This window comes from Neophocaena asiaeorientalis, unplaced genomic scaffold (genome assembly GCF_003031525.2).
Source record: "Neophocaena asiaeorientalis asiaeorientalis breed wild unplaced genomic scaffold, Neophocaena_asiaeorientalis_V1.1 scaffold773, whole genome shotgun sequence".
Taxonomy (NCBI): domain Eukaryota; kingdom Metazoa; phylum Chordata; class Mammalia; order Artiodactyla; family Phocoenidae; genus Neophocaena; species Neophocaena asiaeorientalis.
The window spans coordinates 506,050-526,126 of record NW_020172815.1 but is presented as its reverse complement, the minus strand read 5'-3'; the positions used below and the strand labels follow the sequence as shown (position 1 = coordinate 526,126).

The following is a 20,077-nucleotide window of genomic DNA, read 5'->3' as shown; positions in this document are numbered from 1 at the left end:
CGCTCGTCGCCCGTGCTGCCCTCTCCTGCCGGTTTCCCCAGAACTCCGGGTCGTGACGTTAGGCGGGGCGGAGAGGGCCGGTCGGCTCTGCAGCCTGGCCCCTCCCCTGCCCGGGGCCTCGGCGGTTCCCACGCGGCTGTGAGCTTGCGGAGCGCCCGGACCTGGACCGCGGCGGGGCTGGAAGGGGGCTGGAAGGGGGCTCCGGTGCAGAGCGGGCCCGTGGCGCCCTCCCCCTCCCGCCAAGCCAGGGCAGTTTTTTCGGCGGCAGCGGCTGCGCGGCTTCTGCTGGGGCTGCGGGGCTGTGGGCCGGGGAGGCCGTGCCGGGCCCATCTGGGTCCCGCTGAGCGACATGCTGACCTTCTTCCTTGTGTCGGGGGGCTCCCTCTGGCTGTTCTCGGGTAAGTCTTCCCCCTCTCCCCGTCCTCTTCTGTGACCCTCACCCCTGGCACGCTGTGGGATCTTGGTCCCGGGCTGGGGGTGATCCCCCAGCCCCGGCTGCCGAGCCATCCTTTCAGGACTACCCTGGGCCCCCCAGGTCTACCCCCTTCCAAATTCTGGCGGGCTCCGGGCCGCGTTTGGGAAGTGCCTGTGTCAGTGAAAATGAGGGGCCTTGCTCTCCGAGACCTCACAACAACTTCCCTCCGGTTCTCGACTCCCCCCGCCCCTTATAGTGAGGACCATCCGCCGAGCAGACTAGGCCCTGAGTCCACTCGTCCCCCAAGGCCAAGTCCAGGGACAGACAGTTCATCCTTGTCCATCTCCAGGATGCAGACCCTGAGGATGTTGGACCCTGAGGTCCCACAGCAGGTCAAGGACATGACCGGGACTGACCTGGGGCTTCCTGATGCTGGTGAGAGGGCTTCCTCACAACCCCTCCTGCCCACCCCCACCCTTCAGCCGGAGTACACGATTTCTGTAAAGCAGGGTTCACCTGGCTCCTCAGCTATTGCATCCTCTCAAGAAACCTTGAGAACCCCTTCTGAATCCCTGCCCAATGCTCTTGCCCCCTCCCCACACAGGACCTGGGCTCTCACCCAGGGCGCAGTCATCCACCAGTTTTGCTGCCTACACCAGCCACTCCCCTCTGTGAGTGTTGGGTTCCTCTAGGTTATGATACCACTAAAGGGTCTCCACCCACCCCCACCCATACCCCCATGTGCAAATTCAGTCTCATAATGTATGTGAAGTGCTCGAACCTTAAAGGCTTTAAGCTGGACCTGACCCAGAGCAAGTGCTTTATGAATGTTAATTTTATTATTATTTCATGCTCAAACAGCATCATCAGAGGAGGTAGTAAGGTTCTTTCTGAGCCGAAGAAGGGGAGGAAGGCGACCCTTTTGAAATCCTTAACTGAAATTTTGCCTGTGTTATTTAATATTCACAGCAAATCCTAGGAGGTTGGTGGTGCTCTTTTTTTACTGAGGTTCAGAGGTTAATTGACTTGCCCAATGTCACACGGATAATATCTGGCAGATTAGGATTTGATCTGAGTTTTAATTGATTCATCATTGCTAAGTGCTTCCTGGTATCAGGCTTGAACCTAGAGGGTTGGTAGGCCAGGTAGTGGTGGGCAGCCCCTGCCACCATTGCCCTGAGTCAGGCCACAGGGACACCTCTCCTGAGCTGGGGAGAGTGAGGCCTCCCTAATCCCCTCAGCTCCCTAAGCTCCTTCTGTCTGCCGTGTTTGAGGCCAAGTGGTGCAGGGGCACTCTGGGCCTGATGTGCTCATCCAACAGGCAGGGTTGGAGCTAGAGCTAGGGTTAAGTATAAAGGGCAGGAGTCATCAAAATAATGGTAATGATGATGATGATGATAGTAACAGCCACCATTTATTGCTTGGATGATGGTCTCAGAGCCTTTTCCCTGTGCCAGGACCCCTTTGCCCTACCCTTAGGAGGCCCCCACCCAGCCATGGGTCCAAGGGTAGCTCTCTGGAGCCTTGGTCTTCTGCGGCTACAGGGAAGTGCCTGGGGGCTACAGAGCCACATGTGGCAGGAGTCATCAGCCTCTGAGAAAAAAAGTCCTTACAGTGTGGGATGCTTGTCTGAAAGTGGAATTCAGCAGATGCTAACTCAAACTGGTCTTCTGTCCTGCTTTGGCCTGGAGTGTTTCCCAAAGCGGTCAGGCGCCTCCTAGAATGGGGAGACTGCCTCAATGAAAGACTGTTCAGGGGCCTCAGAATAGTCAAGCAGGGTGACTCTTGGTACAGGTGACATCTTCTTCCCTACAGACCAAGTTTCTCAGTGGGTACAGGAAATTCCTCAAAGATGCCATACTTGGTATAAGAGTGAGACACTGAGGCTGGTGTGTGGTACCCACTTCAGACACATTGTGGCATTCGCAGATCACGTCCACCTTGCTTGGGACTTTACCTGGACCCCAGCCTTTTTTTGAGGGCAGAGAGGACACCTAGGCTAACACTGAGAACACATTCTGCCTTGTAATCGCCAGGGTCCCATGGCAGCTGCCAGATCTCTCTGGCTCAGTTAGAAATAGGAGAGGCCCCCTGAAGTGATGTTACTCTTTGTAGAGTTATGTGCCGTTTGCCACCCAATCCAGCCCTAGGGAGACAAGGGAAGGGTAGAGGGGAGCCACCTGGAGAAGGAACTGATTATATGGGGGAAGCAGCCATGTACTCTGAGCCTTAGGAGAGCTAAGGCTGTATTTGTCCTGTTCCCTGCTGAGGCCAGCCCAGATCCCACCTGTGTATTGAGTAATAAACAAGGAAACAAAATAGATCCAGTGTGGTGAGTCAGATGCTGTGCCTGGCCCAGGAAAACATGGTCTCAGTGCTGTGAGCACTCAGAGGACTATGGGAGCAATGGATTGGCACTTCTGCCTGCCTATATGGCACCCTTGTACAAAGTGGAAAGAGGCTCCCCTCCTGGTGGATGAATTTCTAGGCTGATGCAGCCCTGTGTCCTTCTACAGTGTCCAGTCTGTGCACCATATACCCAACCATCGGTCTGAGTGGGCTTTTGCAGCATATAGGGAGGGGTGTTTTGTCAGAGTCAGGTAGGCCAAACCCCAGGTAGAGAAAATCAGGCCAGCAAAAGTGTGCAGGAAGAACTGTGGTGGAGGTGGGTCTTTAGGGTCTTGTGCCTGAGGAGCCTAGCTTGTAGGAGGGGATGGAGTCAGAATGGAGTCTGGATGGGAGGGGATTCTAGAGAAAAGGGTTTTATTTAGGGGGGCAGAGGAGCCAGTGGCCAGGCTGAGCCAGAAGGAGGAGGGTGGAGGCTGGGAGAGCAGTGGGAGGCTGTTGTGATGTTATGGATGAGAATAACTGTGGCCCAAGGATGGCCCAGTTGAGGCTGGGTTCCAGGAAGGGGAAGGTAGGAGGCCCTAGCTGTGACCCTTAGGGGAATGGAGGCTGGCCCTGGTGGCAGAGATTGGTGTGGCAGCAACCTGGCTGTAGGTATCCAGGGCAGGTGCAGATTTGCACAGCCTAGCTCAGCCCAGCCCCATCAAATTCTCCCCACACCCCTGCTCCCATTAGGGTAGAGGACTGGTGTGAGGTCTGGGGCCATCCCAGGGGGCCCAAGAAGGCAGCCAGGGCCCTGACAGATGGTGGGGCACCAGGCAGCACATCTGAGGGCATGCCTCACAAGATAAGGCCTGGATTTGCACATGGTACACCACTGTGTGGGAGAATTCATACCTCAGTGCCTTCTCTCCCTCCCCGGCCCGTGGTAGGATACAGGGGTGCTCCCAGTGAGAGCACACTGACACCAGGTGGTGGCAGAACCCGGCCATTCTGCTCTCTGGCAGGTTTTCTGTCCCTTGTGATTACAGGGGCTCTTGGGTTGACCTTCAGAAGGCTGAACTTGGCTCAGCTACAGTCCCAGATGGGACCCAGGACTGTCCCCCACACACAGCATGCAGGATAAGTGAGCATGAGGAGTTTGCAAAAAGAGGCCGAAGTTACAGGCATTGGTGTAACAGAAGCTGCAGTGTGTAACTAGCCAGTGCCTGGCACGTAGTAGGCACTCAGATATTCGTTGAATGAAGTACTTTTGGGGGGGAGCAGTGTTTTCATGGGGGAAGTGTTGTTGCAAACATGCTGACTTGACTGCTGTTGCCCTGAGCACCCATCACGTGTCCAGCACCATGTTCTACAGTTCCCCAAGCTTTCCTTTAATCTTACCCACAACATTGTGGTGCTGTTATCCCCATTTAATAGACGTGGCACAAAGACACAAGGAGGTTCAGTGGTGAAGCAACTCCTGAGAGCTGTGAGTCAGACCACATGCTCAGACTCCAGGCCAAGAAGGGACCCGGAGGATCAGGCAGGATCAGGCAGGGCCTGAGCCCCTCCAGCAGGCTAAGTCAGTGGGCACAGACAAAGGAGCAGTCCTTGGACGGGGAGGGTTTAAAGAGAAGACAGGTGTAAAGAGCAAAGAGCAGGGACTGGCACATAGGAAAGGGCTCACTGAATGTTAGCTAAAGTTATAACACCTTGAGCTAAACCTTCCTCAAAGGAGGTGCAGGATTCTGACGTGCAGAAAGGGGGTAGGGAAAGAAAAGGCGTTCCAGGCAGAGGGATCCGTGTGAGAAAAGATTGGGAAGGTGAATCAATGAGAGTTAGGGACAGACTCTGCTCAGCCAGCGGGGTCTCCAGGGCTGGCCTCTGCGGGCACTAGAAGGCCAGGCCAGGCAGCACAGGCTTCATTCTGTGTGGTAGATGCATCAAGGACATATGGCCCAAACTGGGCATGTGGATGGCCAAGGTGACACTGTCCCTACACTACTCAAGCCGCATGCATCTCCTGGTGGCACACGTGCCACTGAACTACAGTCTTTTGCTTCCTCTACTAGCCCTCTGATCTCCTTGAGGGCAGAGCCAGGGTGTCTCCTCCCCGCGCCCAAGCCAGGGCCGGTACACAGTGTGCATCAGTGTTGATTGCATAAATGAATGATATGAAGAATTCCCTGAGAACAATTTATCTTAATAATGAGGTGTTTTCTCACTGCAAGTCCATTGGCTGACAACAGACCTTGAGTGTTCTCCTACTGGGTGCCAGGCTCTATGCCTAGCTGGTGGATATCACCAATATGGTAGAAGCTGTAGGGGAAAGCAGGTGTGAACTCCTTGCAGGCAGAGCCAGATCAGCCTTCAGTGGAGAACCCGGAACAGAAGGGGGTGCTCCAGAAGTGTTTGTTGAATTAACGAGTGAGTGAATGACCACACTGGCAGCTGTGGTGTGACTGGTTTCACAGAAGATAGTCTTCTCTGAGGATGAGATTCTGTTGTTTCCTTAGAGCTCCAAATTTCCAGTCTCCCAGTAGGCTGGGAACTCCGGCCAAGCAGAGCTGAAGGAGGCCCTAGTCAAGGTCCTCAGCTCACTGGATGATCTGGTGTGATGGCCCCACTCCTGCGATGGCCTGGCCAGAGTCCCCACTAACCACCCATTGGGCCCCAGGAGGGGAGCACTGTTAGTGAGATGCTACTTTGGGCCCTTGGGGTTGGCTTTCAGGTGAGGCTCAGGGGTGGTCCCACATAATTGCTCAGCTGCTCCAGGAGCCCATAGTTGGTGTGGTCATTCTCAGACCCAGTTACTTTGTGTGGCTCCTGATATGTGTGAGGCTTGGGATCTGTGACAGGCAGAAGTAGGAGGATGGGAAATGGGCTTGGACGGATTCTGAGCCAAGCTGAGCTATCTGTTCAGAAGCCCAATTTGTAATCTCAGAGCCTGAAAGATTTCAAATCCCATAAAGTCCCATCTGTGCCTGCTTACGAGCTCTTCCTGGAGAACTTTGCTCTCCCGACAGCTACTCCAGGGAGTAGGGGTGCCTGGGGGTGTCCATGGAGAGTTGGGGGTGGTGAGCTTCTGATTTGTCATCTGCTCATTCAGGCCTGCATTCTGAGGTAACTGTCTCCTGGAGCTTTAGAATAGGAAGCCAGGCCTGGATGGTGCCAGTGAGGTAACAGTCAGCATCTGTTCCCAGACCCTGGGGTAAGCAAATCTGGGTTGGCACCTGTTAGGGCCAGGAGCAGACCTAGTGATTGATGGCTATTGGAGGAATGGAGAGAGAGGACAGGCAGGCCCAGGTTGAGTGGGCAGCTCTGTGACAGAGCCCACTAATCAACACCGGCAACACTGCCCTACTCCCAGGGTACCACAGCTTGACCTACCAGCACGGGAGGTAGATAATCAGGGACTGAGCAGGACTTGTCCTGCTGCAGAGCCCTGTTTTTACCACTAGTGTGTTTTCCCTGTTTGTTTGTTTCTCTAGATTGTTCTGGTGGCTGAAGAGTCCCCAGTGGGGTTCCTCCTGACCACTCACCCTTGCCCCAGCCTTGGCTATAAACCATTCTGGGCACTGACTGTAGGTCCTGCCACATAGACAGGAGGGCTACTGGGAGGGACAGTAAGGTCAGCCAGAGAGTAGACAGCAAGGCCAACTGGAGGCCACACAGCAAGGACAGAAACGGGGATGGGAAGGTAGCCAGAGCTGGGACAAAGAGGGCAGCAAGATGGGATGTGGGCCTGCCAGTGAGATGGGACAGGGAGGTTGGCCAGAGGCTGATGGTAAGGCCCTAGAGACCAATAAGAGGAAAGCAGGTATCAGCATGGAGAAGGGGGCCTCAGGGAGGACCCATCTAGGCCTGCAGTGACCCCTTGACTTTGTTTGCTTAATTTATTTATTTTTGGCTGCGTAGGGTCTTCCTTGCTGCGCAGGCTTTCTCTAGTTGCGGAGAGTGGCGGGCTACTCTTCGTTGCAGTGTGCAGGCTTCTCATTGTGGTGGCTTCTCTTGTTGCAGAGCACAGGCTCTAGGCATGCGGCCTTCAGTAGTTGTGGCTCACGGACTCTAGAGCGCAGGCTCAGTAGTTGTGGTGCATGGGCTTAGTTGTTTCGCGGCATGTGGGATCTTCCCGGACCAGGGATTGAACCCGTGACCCCTGCACTGGCAGATGGATTCTTAACCACTGCGCCACCAGGGAAGTCCCCCTCTTGACTTTGGAAGGAGCAGTGTTTCTGGCCCTTCTTCTGTGTCCCCTAGCTGCATGAAGCCACCTAGACCTCAGGACCCTGCTTAATGGTGGAGAATATACCTTCGTGCAGATAGATTGGATGTGCTTCTCTGGGGGACACCTTCTACTCACCCATACTCAGCCCCCACCCAGCCTGCAGGCTGCCTCCGCCTCAGCCTGGCTCTGCCTGGGGTGGTGGAGAGAAAGGGAGGGTGGCCTTCCCCTGGCCAGTGGGCTGTTGGGAGATTTGGGTACATGTGTCCCTGATCTCCTTACCACAGGTCAGACAGCAGGGAAAGCTGTGACCTGTGAAGACCCCTTTTCCATCTGGACTGACGTTTCTTTTCTTTCTCCTCTACCTCCTGCTTTTCCTCCCTGGGGCAGCCCCATGAACCCTCCCAGAGACATGCCTGGCCTCTGGGCTTCATGGGCATACTGTGTGGCCCCAGCTGACAGTAGGAGGACCTGAGGAGGGAGGCAGCAGTGCACGGTCATCAAAGATGGGCATTTTCTCTGGGCTGAGAGGCTGACAGGGCCTGTTTCCTTTGGATTGCAGGAGATCTGTGGAGCATCTCCAAACCCTCCTATTGGTTCAGAATCAGCTCCCGGGTGGTTTTGTCCTAGATTTCCTCTCAGACCAAATGATCATACGTGTGATTGAGATCTTGCTGTGTCATTGTCTCCTGTTAATGGGAGTCTGAGTAGCAGCCATGCTTCATAGGTTATAAGCTTTGTGCTGTACACATAGATTAGCCTCACCTGTGTTTGTCCTGTCTCTGGGAGAATAGTGCCTAGAGTGTGCACTGTTTTGTGCCTGGTTTCTTCACTCAGTATCATCCACAGTGCTATGTGTAATGAGGAAATTTGCAACAATACATTCCAAAAAAATGTGGAAAATGAAGGCAACACTGTTGAGTTGTTCAGGTCAAATGACTCTCCTTTATTCTGAGATCATGTCCTTCCATCTGTCTTGCAATAAAATATGCTGGCAGTTTGGTTGGGTTTTGTTTTGTTATTGATACATTTGTTTAAAAAATAAGTAGATAGATATAGATACAGACATCTGTATATCTGTGCCATGGTTAATGGACAGCTCCTCGTGACCCTGGGGTGTCAGAAGAGCAGCACTTCTGGCCTCTGAAAGTCTGAGCAAGATTGAAGTCTGACCTTGTCGTGGAGCCTCCGTGGTGGGTGGAGTCCAGGCTCTGGAGCGAGATTGTGCACGTTGGGCTCTGGGTCACAAACCCCACCCACAGCTCGAGGGCCACCTGTGGCAGCAACACTCTGGGCAGCAGGCAGAGAGTACACGTGACCTCCATTCTTCAAAGTCCTGTCAGTGCCCTGCAAGGGCTTTTGTTTACTGTCACATTTTTCTTCCCCTTTCTTTGTCCACATTGACCATCAACACCATGAGAATTGCTGGAAGTTCCCTCATTAAAAAGGGTTGCTACCTGAGGCCCAGTCATTACTATTTCTGAGAAGGACAAAACAACAGAGCCTCAGAATGGGCCAATCCCATTTCTTGGTCCCGCCCACCCTGACCTGACGCAGTGCTTTCTTTCCGCAGTGGCCGCAGAGGCCTCCCTCCAGCTCCCTCTGGAAAGGTGGTGGGTTCAGTGAGAATCCAAGTGATGGGTGCTCTCAGTGGGTCGGTGTGAACAACGTCCAGCAACCTTCCTGGGCCAGCCAGGGCCTCGTTTTGCTTTGGTCTGAAAGAGATTTTTGTTTTCCGGTGAGAACAGCCCCAGCCTGGCCGGGTGCCAGAGGCAGCGGCAGGAATACAAACACTTTCATGTGACAGACCCGGGTGGAGAGGTGTGGGCCTGCCAGCAGTGGGTCCTCCCCTGCCGCTGCTCCTTGGGAGGCAGTGATTTGAATATTCCCCATTCATCTTGGCCTTGAAAAGGAGGCCTGCGTTCTCAGTCCTCCGGACCAGCTGAGGGCTGGGCTGCTTGAGCCTGGTTTTAACTCTGTGGATGCCACTGGCTCTCACCGGTCAACAGCAGGTCTTGGTGGCTGAAGGGTGGTGAAAGGCAGCAGCTGCTGTGTGGCCCTGGCCTCCAGAGGGATGATTGAGGAAGTGGCAGGGTCCCACTGAACAGCACAGGTTTCTGCTGAGCGGAGTGAGGTTCAGATTTGTTTCTCCTTGTGCCATTCAGAAGAGGAACTTTGTCAAAGTATGAGGAAGCCAGAAAATTAAGGTGTTTATCAGAGTCCCAGAAAATTTGCCTTTAACCAAAAGCAAAACTCCCTTTTCTCTGCTCATTGTCATTCCTGCAAAATAACAGTGACCCCTGGAATGGTGGGTATAGGCGCCTTATTGGCTCCTGGCTGCAGCAGGGGTCCCTTTGGCTGGGATCTGGAAGGACAGCTTGCCTGGGACACTTTGGCATCCTAAAACCCCAAGGGGCTAGGTCAGGTGAGCGGATGGGTCCTGTTAGCTTGTGGCTGGGACTTCAAAAGCATGAGGCTATATATAGTACAAATCACCATCTTTTTCCCTCTGCAGCTAAATGCTATCTTCCCAGCCTCGCTGCCTCCTTCCCAGGAGCCCCAGCATCTAGTAGGCTCTTTCTAGGACTCTGTCCCCTTCTCAGAACTCTCCTTCCCGCCCTGTTCCTGATCTCCTTGCTCCCCGTTCCTGACTGAAGATATGTCTTAGGTTCTGTCTTGTGAATCTCCCCTCCCCCTGCCCCAGCAGGTTGTCCCCAGTTGCTCCTGAGGGAACAAGTGGGCAAAAGCAAATCCCTCTGTTGCTCTCCCCACCTCAACGACCCGAACCGCATCTCAACAGAACCCTCCTCCCTCCTGCAAGGTGCTTCCCCCTCGCTGGAGGTGGTTACATCCTGTTTCCCCTGTACCCTGGCCACCTGCAGTTGAGCTCTGACAGCATGGCCCTGCCTGGAGCAGCCCATGTTCTCTTTCTGAGCTTGAGCCTGTAGGGTTTGCATTGTGTCCTCAGTTTGGGCCAGTGATGGAAATGGATCACTGCTCCTGAGGCCAGGACACTGGTTGCCCTAACCTAGACGGGCTGGGAGGGGAAAGGATCATGTTGCAGCCACAGGATTTGGCTTCCTGCACAGTGGGGCCTGGCCAGGGGGTGTCCTCTGCTTGTGTAGCGCTCATTGGCCCTTGCCACTGTCCCTAGGGTTCTGCCTGCCATCCCAGGGCTTGGTGTGGAAGGAAGGACGATGAGGCCAAGGCTCATCTACACCGTCAGTCCTAGTCTTCGTCCCCTGGAAATATTTCTAAAGGGAGCGTTGCCACTGTCGTAACCTCTGCTGTCCCTCCTCGTTCTGAGAATTTTGTCAGGCCTGATTCGTGGTAAGGACAACTTTTATCTCAGAGCTCGTGAAAGACACTGTTTCTCTTTGCTCCTCTGCTCTCAAGGCCTTTTGTATTTTTAAGTGTCTGAAAGTATTGTTTGAGCCTGGCTTCCTGGTGGTGTTGTCAGGACTGTGGGCCCACGTTCCCTGACCAGGGCTTAGGGTGAGTGAGATTCTTAAGAGGCGCTGGCCTGAGGATGGGGGCGGAGGGTGCTGGGGGCTGCTTCCCACCCCCAGTGAATTGCTGGAGGGGAGGCATGTTCACGGTGGGGTCGGGCTATTGAGACAGGGGCCCTGTGCAGTGGTCAGGCACAGCCAACTTTAGTTAGGCCTTTCTACATTCAAGAGGCTTAAGTAAACCTTCAGAGCTATAATCAGGCTCCTCAGGGAGGTTCGGCAGGCGAGCCACCCTGTAACCCAGCAACCCTGAATCCTGGGCCCGTCTCTCTTGGGGGAACATGCGGTGGGTCTCACCTGGCAATTCCCAGCTCGGGGATGCCCTTGACCCCATGTCTGCCCCAGTCGTCTGTGGTTCTGTGACTCTAATTAAAACCCAGGAGGAAGGTGGAGAGAAAGCCCCTCTCACAGCACAGACAAGCGTGAATCCCTGTGTGGATGGGGTGGGGGCCAGCTGAGTGTGGGCTGCTGTGTTTGTGTCTCTACAGATCAGGGTCACACAGGTGTGATGGTGAGATTTGTGCTTTTCTTAACCTAGTACCTGGGCCACACACTTCCTGGGGCAGCACTGCTGGGCCGTGACTCTCTGCCTCTGACACCCTGTGTGGTTTTCCGTCAGCCAGGACCTTGGTTGTGTCTATTGGATTTTCTGCCCCAGAAGCTGCCCTGAGAAGCATTAAAGGAGGCTTTCGTCTTAGTTAACAGCATCTCTGAAAATGTACAGAGAAAAGTAAAGGTCCTGCCAAGAAGGAAGGAAAAGGGGCTTTGGGGGCTGAGGGTTGGTCCTCAGGCATTTGTGCATTTTAAAGCTTCCTCCAGGTGTGTTGCCGGAGGCTGGGGCCTGGGGGCCCAGGCAAGCTTTTGCCAAGTTCCAGGTTAGTGCTGCTGAGGCAGGAAGCTCTCTGCACGGCCCACCTGCCCTAGATGGTGGGGTGAGCAGTGGAAGCCCTATCAGCCCCAGGGAAAATGTTGCAAGGCCTGCGGGCTCTAGAGTTTCCAGGCAGGTTATGAACACAGCTCTCGAGAGGGAGCTCAGAGTACTGGGCCGCGACCTGGGGCGGTCTTGCTGCAGAGGAGGCGGATGGTGTTGGGCAGACAGCGGCCCTGTCCTGGAAGACTTGGAAGCACCGGTTGTGAGTAGGGCCTGGGAGTGGTGAGCTGGGTCCTGCGGGCTGGACCTGCCTTTTACTCTCCACAGCGGCTACCATGTGCCTGCTGTGAGCCCAGCCACACCCTGGCCTTGGAAGTAGGAGTCAAAAAAGGCCATACGCAATCACCACCCCAACTCCTCACCCAGTGGAGAAATCTTGCAGGAGTGAGGCCCTGGGTGTCCTGGGACCTCACTGTCCCAGTCTGTCTGCCAGAGGCGTTGAGGGAGTTTGGGGCTCAGCTTTGGTTCCAACAGGCCTGGGTGTGGATTCTGGCTCCAGGATGGCCATCCCCCTGGCAAGCCAGGAAAGCGTCTCTCACGGCAGGCTTTAAGGAGGGGCTGGTGTGCTGCCCTGGGGTCTGTTGGGGAGCTAAGCCATTATCTTCTACCTGCTGACCTTGGTGCTTGGTCTGGAGTGTCCCCACTGCCCAGAGCATCTCTGAGCAGATGTTTTATCTGGGACTGTGCCTAATCTCCTTCCTCTCCCCAAGTAGACTGGTTGTGACCTTGTGGGGTTGGGGGGTGGAGACAGCCCCTGGAAGGTGCTGGAGGAGATTCCTGGGCAACGGTGCAGGCCGCCCTGGGCACCAGGGATCTGGCCTCTCCACGCCCACTTCCACCATTCCCACCACCCCTACCGCTGTGCGGCCTGCAGGTCCCCAGCCCACGGCTGAGGGCCTGGCCCTTAATCAGTGCCACAGATAGTTGTGTAAGAAGACTTTGTCCTTAGGCAACCCTTCTGACGAATTCCTCTCCAGGACTGAAGACAGGGTAGGGGTGGGGAGAAGCAGAGGGGTGTGAACTGAGGCTCTTGCAACCTGGCAGAGTTGGGGTTAAGGCTGGGTTGCTTGCCTCTGAGCTGATCTGAGCCAGCACTGCCCCGTGTGCAGATGCAGGGGAGGGGCAGCGGGGGGCCTGGAGGGGCCAGCGGCTCCCCATAGAGCTGTTCTGTGCCTGGGTCCCTGCCAGACCTGCTGCCACAGCTGCCAGGGAGCCTCTGCCACCACTGCTAGAGCCTCTACCACCAGCTGGCTTCTCAGAGCAGGCATTTGTTGCCATCGGCTGACCCCAGGAGGGCAGACCTGGGGCAGGGCCTTCGCCACTTTTGAGCTTTGATCAAGATGTGGTAAGCTCTCTCCCTAAACCCCACGCATCCTTCATAAAGGGAGGCTGGTACTAGTGGGACCAGCTCAGCTGCCTCCCCAGTGCCAGGAGCCTGCTGAAAAGGTAGGATGTGAATGCATGTAATTTTGCAAGTTGTCTTTGAGCCCTTTTGGCTGGCAGAGACAGAGTAACTGCTTCAGCTAACTTCTATCTACTGAATGTCTCCCTTACTGCATGCCTGGTACCTTATTCTCTGTCCATGAGATTTTTGATATGAGGCTAGAGGGGTAAAGTGACTTGTCCAAGGTCATACAGCTGTCAAGAGTATGAGTCAGGATTTGGACCTGGGTCAGTCCAGCACAAGAACTTCCCTTTGGGCCCTTTCCCTGACTTGTTTGCTGGTGACCCTGGCCCCTGGGAGGTTATGATTTCATTTCAGAGCTCTTCATTGGGAGTTAAGGAGGTTCTTTAATGATCTGCTGGCTTGCCTTGTGCTTCCCCGTTTCTGAAGCCCTCAGAAGTTTGCACAGACCCGGAACCCCATTGCAAGGACCCCCACCTGCCTCCAGGCTGATACAGAGCGAAGCTGGTGTGATTCTAAGGGGAGGGAAGAATCTGAGGATCATGGAGGGTCTCAGTGTCAGCATTATGAGTTTGAATTTTTGTCCTAAGGTAGGAGGGAGCCAGGTAAGGTTTTTGAGCAGCAGCATGATATGGTTATGTCTGTGTATCAGGAACATAACTTTGGTGTCAGTGTAAACACTGGTTAGAGCAAGGAGACCTGTGAGGAGATTGGTGTGGGAGTCTGGACAGCACTTGGTGGTGGCTGGACCAGGCCAGGCCAGGAGGCTGGAGAGGAGTGGTCACGTTTGGGAAGTGTTTAGGAAGTAGTCCTGATAGAACCATCTTGCTAGATCGTGAAGGTCTAGAGTCAGGAAGCTGGACCAGCAGAGGGCTCTTGGAGTGGAGCCATGGGTCTCAGGGCCATCTCCACTGGAAATGTGCCCTGTGGCTCTGCTTCTGCCCCCTTGAAGTCAAAATACTTCTGACCAGGGCCCCCTTCCTCCCATTCTCTCCCTTCCTGGGTTTTGACAGCTATGCCTCTCACTACCCACCTTCCATGTGCCCTGAACCAGTCTGTGCCACCACTTGGTATTCTGAACTGGTCTATGCCCAAGGCGAAGGCATAGGATGTGCTAGAGGAGAAGAGGCTAGTTGATGCTGAGGGCTGGGTACCCCTGCCAGGTGAATATTTACAAACACTCATAGCCGCTTTCTTGGCAACACCAGCACCACTGATTCCCTTGGGTGCTGTCCCCCTCCCCCATGCCCCCTGTGCCCCATGCTGCTGCAATCAAGAGAGCCTCCTGGGGGCATGGAAGGAGGCAGCCATGGCTGGGACCCCAGGGACAGAGAAGGAGAGGAGGTCAGAAGAGGCCAAGGCCCTGTGAAATAATGAGATAAGACCAGACTCCCAGGCCCAGGCTCTGCTCAGCCCCAAGCCAAAGGCCTGGTGGCACAGGCTGGCTCTGAGGTCCATGTCCTCAGAGGACCTGAATTTGCAGCTCTCCACTCCAGTGGCTCCCGGCGGTCTGAAGGGCATCTCACGGTATGTGCAAGCACCCGTGACTGTCTGAGGTTGGCAAGCCTGTACGAATCACACCCTCTGGTTGCTGCCCAGCCAGGAAGGGGCACAGGCTCAGCCTTAGGACTAGAGGAGCTGCAGTCACTTCAGACGCCTCCTTAGGGGTGGACACCTAAATAGAAGCCTGAGGAGGAGTGGGTAGCCAAGCCTTTTTTCCACCACCCTCCAGTGTCCTAGGCAAGTGGGCTTCCTGGAAGAGAACCCAGCCATAGGAGGATGGCAAGTTCATAAGGTGAGGCCAGGAGGGAGCCCACCTGTGGTGTGTGCGTGGTGAAGAGCAAGTGACTGGCCTGACTGGCGGAGCCCTGCTTACGGGCTCTGGTGGCCCCTACCCCCTGCAACCTGCCTGGGCTCTTCTGAGCAGGCCTGAAGATGGTTTTAAGTGGGTTCAGCACTACTGCAGAGGAGAGCATGGCTTTGGGTATGGATCGTACAGTGTGGGCAAGGGTTAGGGTTGCGCTGCAACACAAGGCAGTGGTTTGAGAGGCCATGGTCGTCTGGGGCTCGAGTCCTGGCTCCCTTGCTTGCTCACTGTTTCCCTGTGAATGGCAGGTAACTTCTTCAGTGGAGTCTCTATGTCCTCACCTTATAATGAGTACGTGGAGCTGTCATGAGGATCGAGCAGTGCAGTGTGTAGGCATGGGCTCCCACACACTAGCAATTCAGGAAGTTTAGGCAAGTTCTCTTCTCCCCTCTCCTGGAAACTGTGATACTTTGGTGCTGGCCGAAAGCTCTGCACATCTGGGAAACCAGCCTCAGACTTGTGGCACTGACCCTCGTACAAGATTTCATGGGCTCAAGACTTTATTTCCTGAGAGAATATATAGTTTGCTAAGTGCTCCATGGTCTCCCTCAGCTCCAACCTTTGCATATTTGCTTCCCTCTGCTTGGGACACCCTTTCCTCTTTATCCTTCAGTCTCAGCATCAATACCACTTCCTGCCAGAAGCCTGCCCTGACTCTCCATACCTGAGTTGGGCATCTTCTCTGGTTCCCCATGCACAGCCCAAACGGCACTCACGGCACTGCCTACTGCCTCATGTATTTCCCCCGTAAGATTGTGGGCAGGCCCACATCTGGCTTGTCCCAGTGCCCAGCACTGAGCTAGCTCAGAGCAGAGGCCATATGAGAGTCTGCTAGGTGAATGGGTAGGTGGATGGGTGGGTGGGTGGATGCCTTGGCCATTCTTGTCTGTGCTTTGTGACAACCCCAGCATTGAAGCCAGTGCCCACTTTCGGCTGTAGCTTAGGGCCTGTGAGCAACTGCCAAGGGCTGGGGACTGGAGGTAGTAAGGCATCCTTCCGGGGTTTTCTCTAAAACTTTTGGGACCACGTACTTGAGCCTTAGAGCTGAGCCAGGACTTCTTGGGCCTTGGCTTCCTAGCCCATGGAGTCAGTTCAGTCCATTAGAGGAAACCTCACTCAGCTCTCAGAGCTCACCCCAGGAGCTGGTGGGCATATCTAGATTTTCCACTATGTAGTGAGTCATTTATCTGATGGGCCTGGCTGTGACTTAGTCTGCCATTTGCAGCTTAAGGAAGTAAATCTCCCAGGAAAGCCAGCTGGCCTCCTGCCAAGCGTCTTCCCCAGAGCAGTTTTCCTTGGTGAATTCACTGCGGTCCATAGCCTGCCCTCTGCTGATGCAGAACCTTAATTTGACCAGTATGCCAGGAGTGGTTTGTTCCTGTGGGATGGCCTCAAAACTGATCCCGTTCAAGGAGACTGCTGGTAAAACTGGATCTCCGCCTCAGGGGCTCAGTGAGAGTGCTCTGGCTGGCTGGGGGCTCACTTCTCTCACCCAGAGCCTGTAGGTGGTTGATGAGTGTTCCCCGGACTCAGACAGCCTGTCGGGCCATCTGTAGAGCATAAACTCCTGTGGGTCCGTACTACCTGGATTCGGCCACCTCTGTCCAGTGGTTATTCCTACCTGGACTGAGCAGCCTCCTTGGTCTGACAGGCATACCTGTAGCCACCTCTTTAGTCCCAGCATGCCTCCAGCTATGCCAGATCCAGTATGAGGAGCTTTACATGCCTGAGTGATAATGTCCCCATTTTAAAGATGGGGAAGAAGAGGTCTAAAGAAATGAGGTGTGCTCGACCTGGCATAGCTCATAAGTGCAGGAGAGGGGGCTTGAACTCCGGAGCTTTGCCTGCTTTCTCTACGATGGCTTCGCACAGCCTTGACCTTATTTTTGGTGTGGTGATGTTACAGTTCAGCACAAATGCCACTTGTTGGGAGTTCAGCAGACCTCTCTTCTCTCTTCTCAGAATTGCTGTTTGGCTCATATCCCGTGGCTGCAGAGTAGCTGTTGTTGGGTTTCTCATTCTTTCCCAAGAAGGAAAACAACAGCCATGCTCCCAAAGGTTGGGGATGGAAGGCCAGTGACTGTCAGCCTGGAGCCCACACAATCCTCATTGAGCTGGCAGACCTATAGGTGTCATACAGCACTTCTAGCTTTAGGCCCTTGAGGTGGACGGTAACACCAAGAAGGCCCCAGTGGGGATAAAGTATCCAGCTGGCCCTCCCTGGCTACCTTTCTCAGTCCTAGGCAAAGTGCAGACAGACCCCTGAGCCCTGCTGGTCATGTGTCTGTTCTGCCAACACTACTTAGCAGCTAACAGGAGGACATGGTAGCACTTGGGGACTTCCCTCTTTGAACCAAATTCAGTCACCAGTGCTTCTCACAGAAAAGCTCCCACTGCCCACCTCAGGGCGTCCTCCATGTGCCCCTGTAGGCCCACTGTGTCCACTTGGACTGCAGTGGGTGAGCGTGGCACCCAGACCACCATATGCAATGTCACGAGAGATTCTCGTTATCCCTAGGAGTGCACACAGCACTTTGCTGAGCCCTTTCTCTCCGAGCGAGCCTTCATTCCTTTCCCTTCCCACCAGCTTACCTCCTGCTCCCCTCTGGCACCTCCTTTTTCCTCTGGACATTAGCAGATGGGATCCCAGGGAGGACAACGCAGGCCTAGTTAATGGTGGGGCTAGCTCTTCTTCTTGGGTCTTGGTCTGTGGTGGTGCAGAGCTGCAGTGCAGTCTGGGGTCAGAGAACAGTGCCCGGACCTCACCCTGGCTGCTCTTGGGATATCTGCTATTCCTCAGAAAGATGGCCCCAGCATTACCTCTGGCGCTGGCAGGCCTTTGGCTACAAATTTTCTTCAGGGAGACCCCATGGTGGGCCAGGATGTGGGCCTAAGGGGACTCTGCTGTGTGTCATCCACTGGACCCTTGTCAGGTAGGTCATTGTCCTCAGATCTTGGGGGCAGGGAGTGTCTGTCAGGGCTGTTCTGTGGGCTCTGCCACCTTGCTTTCTCTGGGTCCCTTAGGGTGAGAGCCTGGTGCTGGCAGCTTTGAGGTGGAGTGGAAGGAGTTTGCATCCCTTCACCCCCCATCGTTCTGGGCACTGTGCTAGGCACACCTGCTGCCCCTCTGTCCAGTCCACGTTGCAGGAGCAAAGATAAGCAAAATTCTATGACCACACAGGAGAGGCAGTACACCCGGGCCCTAGGGCTCAGGAGGTGTTAACTCCAGAGCTGTCAGAGCACGCTCTCTATTCCTGAAAGATGTGGAAGTACGTGTCAGGCAGGGCCCAGGGCCTGAGTGTATGTTTCTCAGGAAAACTGGGCCGGATGTCTGACTGTCAGGTATGACCGCTAAGGGCTCTCTGGCCTGTCACCGGGAAAGGCCCTTCCAGGCACCCAGCTTTCAGGATACACTGTGTTGCACCAGGAGCCTGTGTACCCCAACTCTCTCGAGGCCTGGCCAAGATCACTGTGTCGCCTGTGATGCAAGACAGGTGGGAGGAGAGGCCCAGGACTGCTCCCTTGCCTCCTATCAGGGCTCCTCCTTCACCTGCCTCTTGTTTCCTGCAGAGTTCATCCTCTCGCTTCTGGAGAAGATGCAGACTCAGGAGATCCTGAGGATGCTGCGGCTGCCCGAGCTAGGCGACTTGGGCCAGTTTTTCCGCAGCCTCTCAGCCACCACCCTCGTGAGTATGGGTGCACTGGCTGCCATCCTCGCCTACTGGTTCACTCACCGGCCAAAGGCCTTGCAACCACCGTGCAATCTCCTGCTGCAGTCAGAGGAGGTGGAGGTGAGCAGGGTGTGAGCAATTGGGCTGTGGGAAGTAGTAGGCGGGGGACAGGCATCTTGAAGGAAGAAGCCAAACTTATGGCTTATTTGACCTCAGATGGCCCAGAGAATCTCCGTTTCTCCCGGCAGCCAGCCAGTAAGCCCAGAAGTGCCCCTGGGCAGGCTATCCTACTAGGTGCTCCTTCTGCCTCTCCCAGTAACTAAAGCCTGGGCAGAGACGGACCTTGGCTTTGCCCTGGGCCTCTGGTTTTCCTGCTTCTTGGGTAGGGGGCCTTGGCTTACAGTTGCCTCAGTAGGTGGTCTAAGCATGTGCTCAAGGGGCTGCCAGGTAAATTCCCTCCCAGATTCTCCCTGTGCCCAACCCTGGTCTGGAACTGGGACCCAGAGCTGAGCCCACCCAGGGCTCTGCCCTCCCAGAGCACATGGACTCACAGGTAGAGCCACTGAGGGAAGAAGGGATGGTGGCCCAGCCTGGACAAGCGTGTTCCAGGCTCTGTCTAGAAGGACCGGTAAGATTTCTTTCTTAAGTTTGTGGAGTTTATTTTGCCTTTTTAAAGAACTTTAATTCCATTTATTTTGAATAGATGATATAGTCACACAGTTCAAAAGCAACCAAAGGACATAGACTGAAAAGCTTCCACCTTCTTCCCCTTGCCTCTAAGTTCTCTTCCCCTGAGAATTGTGTTAGCACTTGTCCACAAGCAAATGTATAGATGTCTGCCCACCTTTTAAAATGATAACATACCGCATACACTGTGCAGCACCTTGCTTTTGCTCTCGATGGTATGTCGTGCAGGTACCGATCAAAAGCATGACAGAGTTTGGCCTGGTGGGAGAGGGCTCAGGTCGAGATAGGGCTGGGATCTTTAGGGCATTTTTCCAGCAGAGGGAATGATGTGTGCAGAGGTGAGAGTGTGTGATAACACACCTGGTGCCTTTGGGAAATGGCGATTCATGTGGTGTGGCTGGGAGGTGGAGAGGGGCTGCGGATGCATCAGTAGCCTGTGGTTACCAGCAGCCGTGGGTTTGCAGGCTGGCCGTGCCTCTTACTAGCCTGATGGTCCTCGGCTGTTTCTTAACTCTCTGAGCCTCAGTTTCCTCATGTGTCAAGTGGGCAATAAAAAGAGTATCTGCTTCCTAAAGTTATGGTAAGGATTTGGTGAGATGATGCAGAGAAAGCACTAAGATGAATTATTTTTGGTAAGCTTACAGTTACAACTCATCTGGAGAGGCCAGCAAGGACAAAGCCCCATTAACTGGGCAGGGACCCTTGGAGATGGACAGCCTGGATTTATTTGAGGCTGTCAGTAGTAGGAGAGACAGGGCCAGTTTTTGCTGTGGCTTTGGCAGGGGCAGGCATGAGGAGGCAACTGGGGCTTCTGGGCTGGAGGTGACAGTGGTCTGGATGGGGTCAGGTTGAGCACCACAGAGTGAGTCGCCTCACAGGTCTGGCTGGGAGGACAGGGCATGGACACAGCTAAGGTCTCCCTTCCTGGGGAGGATGGAGCCCTCCTTTGCTTCATCCCCCAGGAGTGTAGGAATCTGGAGTGACTATAGTGAAGGAGGAAAGGAGAGTGGTAGGAAATGAGATGAGAGAGGTAAGAGGG

At 54.6% G+C, this 20,077-nt stretch overlaps 1 protein-coding gene across 9 annotated transcripts in view; it reads left to right on the top strand.

The window, feature by feature from the left end:
* The first annotated feature begins 267 nt into the window (after positions 1-267).
* The window catches only part of ACSL6 (acyl-CoA synthetase long chain family member 6), a 57,829-nt gene continuing 38,019 nt past the window's right edge, over positions 268-20,077 (top strand). For 2 of the 9 annotated variants that reach the window (XM_024741661.1, XM_024741662.1), the window contains exons 1-3: positions 324-398; positions 765-850; positions 18,251-18,471. In XM_024741661.1, coding sequence (XP_024597429.1) covers positions 766-850; positions 18,251-18,471 — 306 coding nt within the window. In that variant the 5' untranslated portion in view covers positions 324-398; position 765. Of the gene's footprint in view, positions 399-764; positions 851-10,149; positions 10,299-18,250; positions 18,472-20,077 lie in introns of those variants that run through there. The other 7 variants (XM_024741668.1, XM_024741660.1, XM_024741664.1 and 4 more) reach the window with 7 other exon arrangements.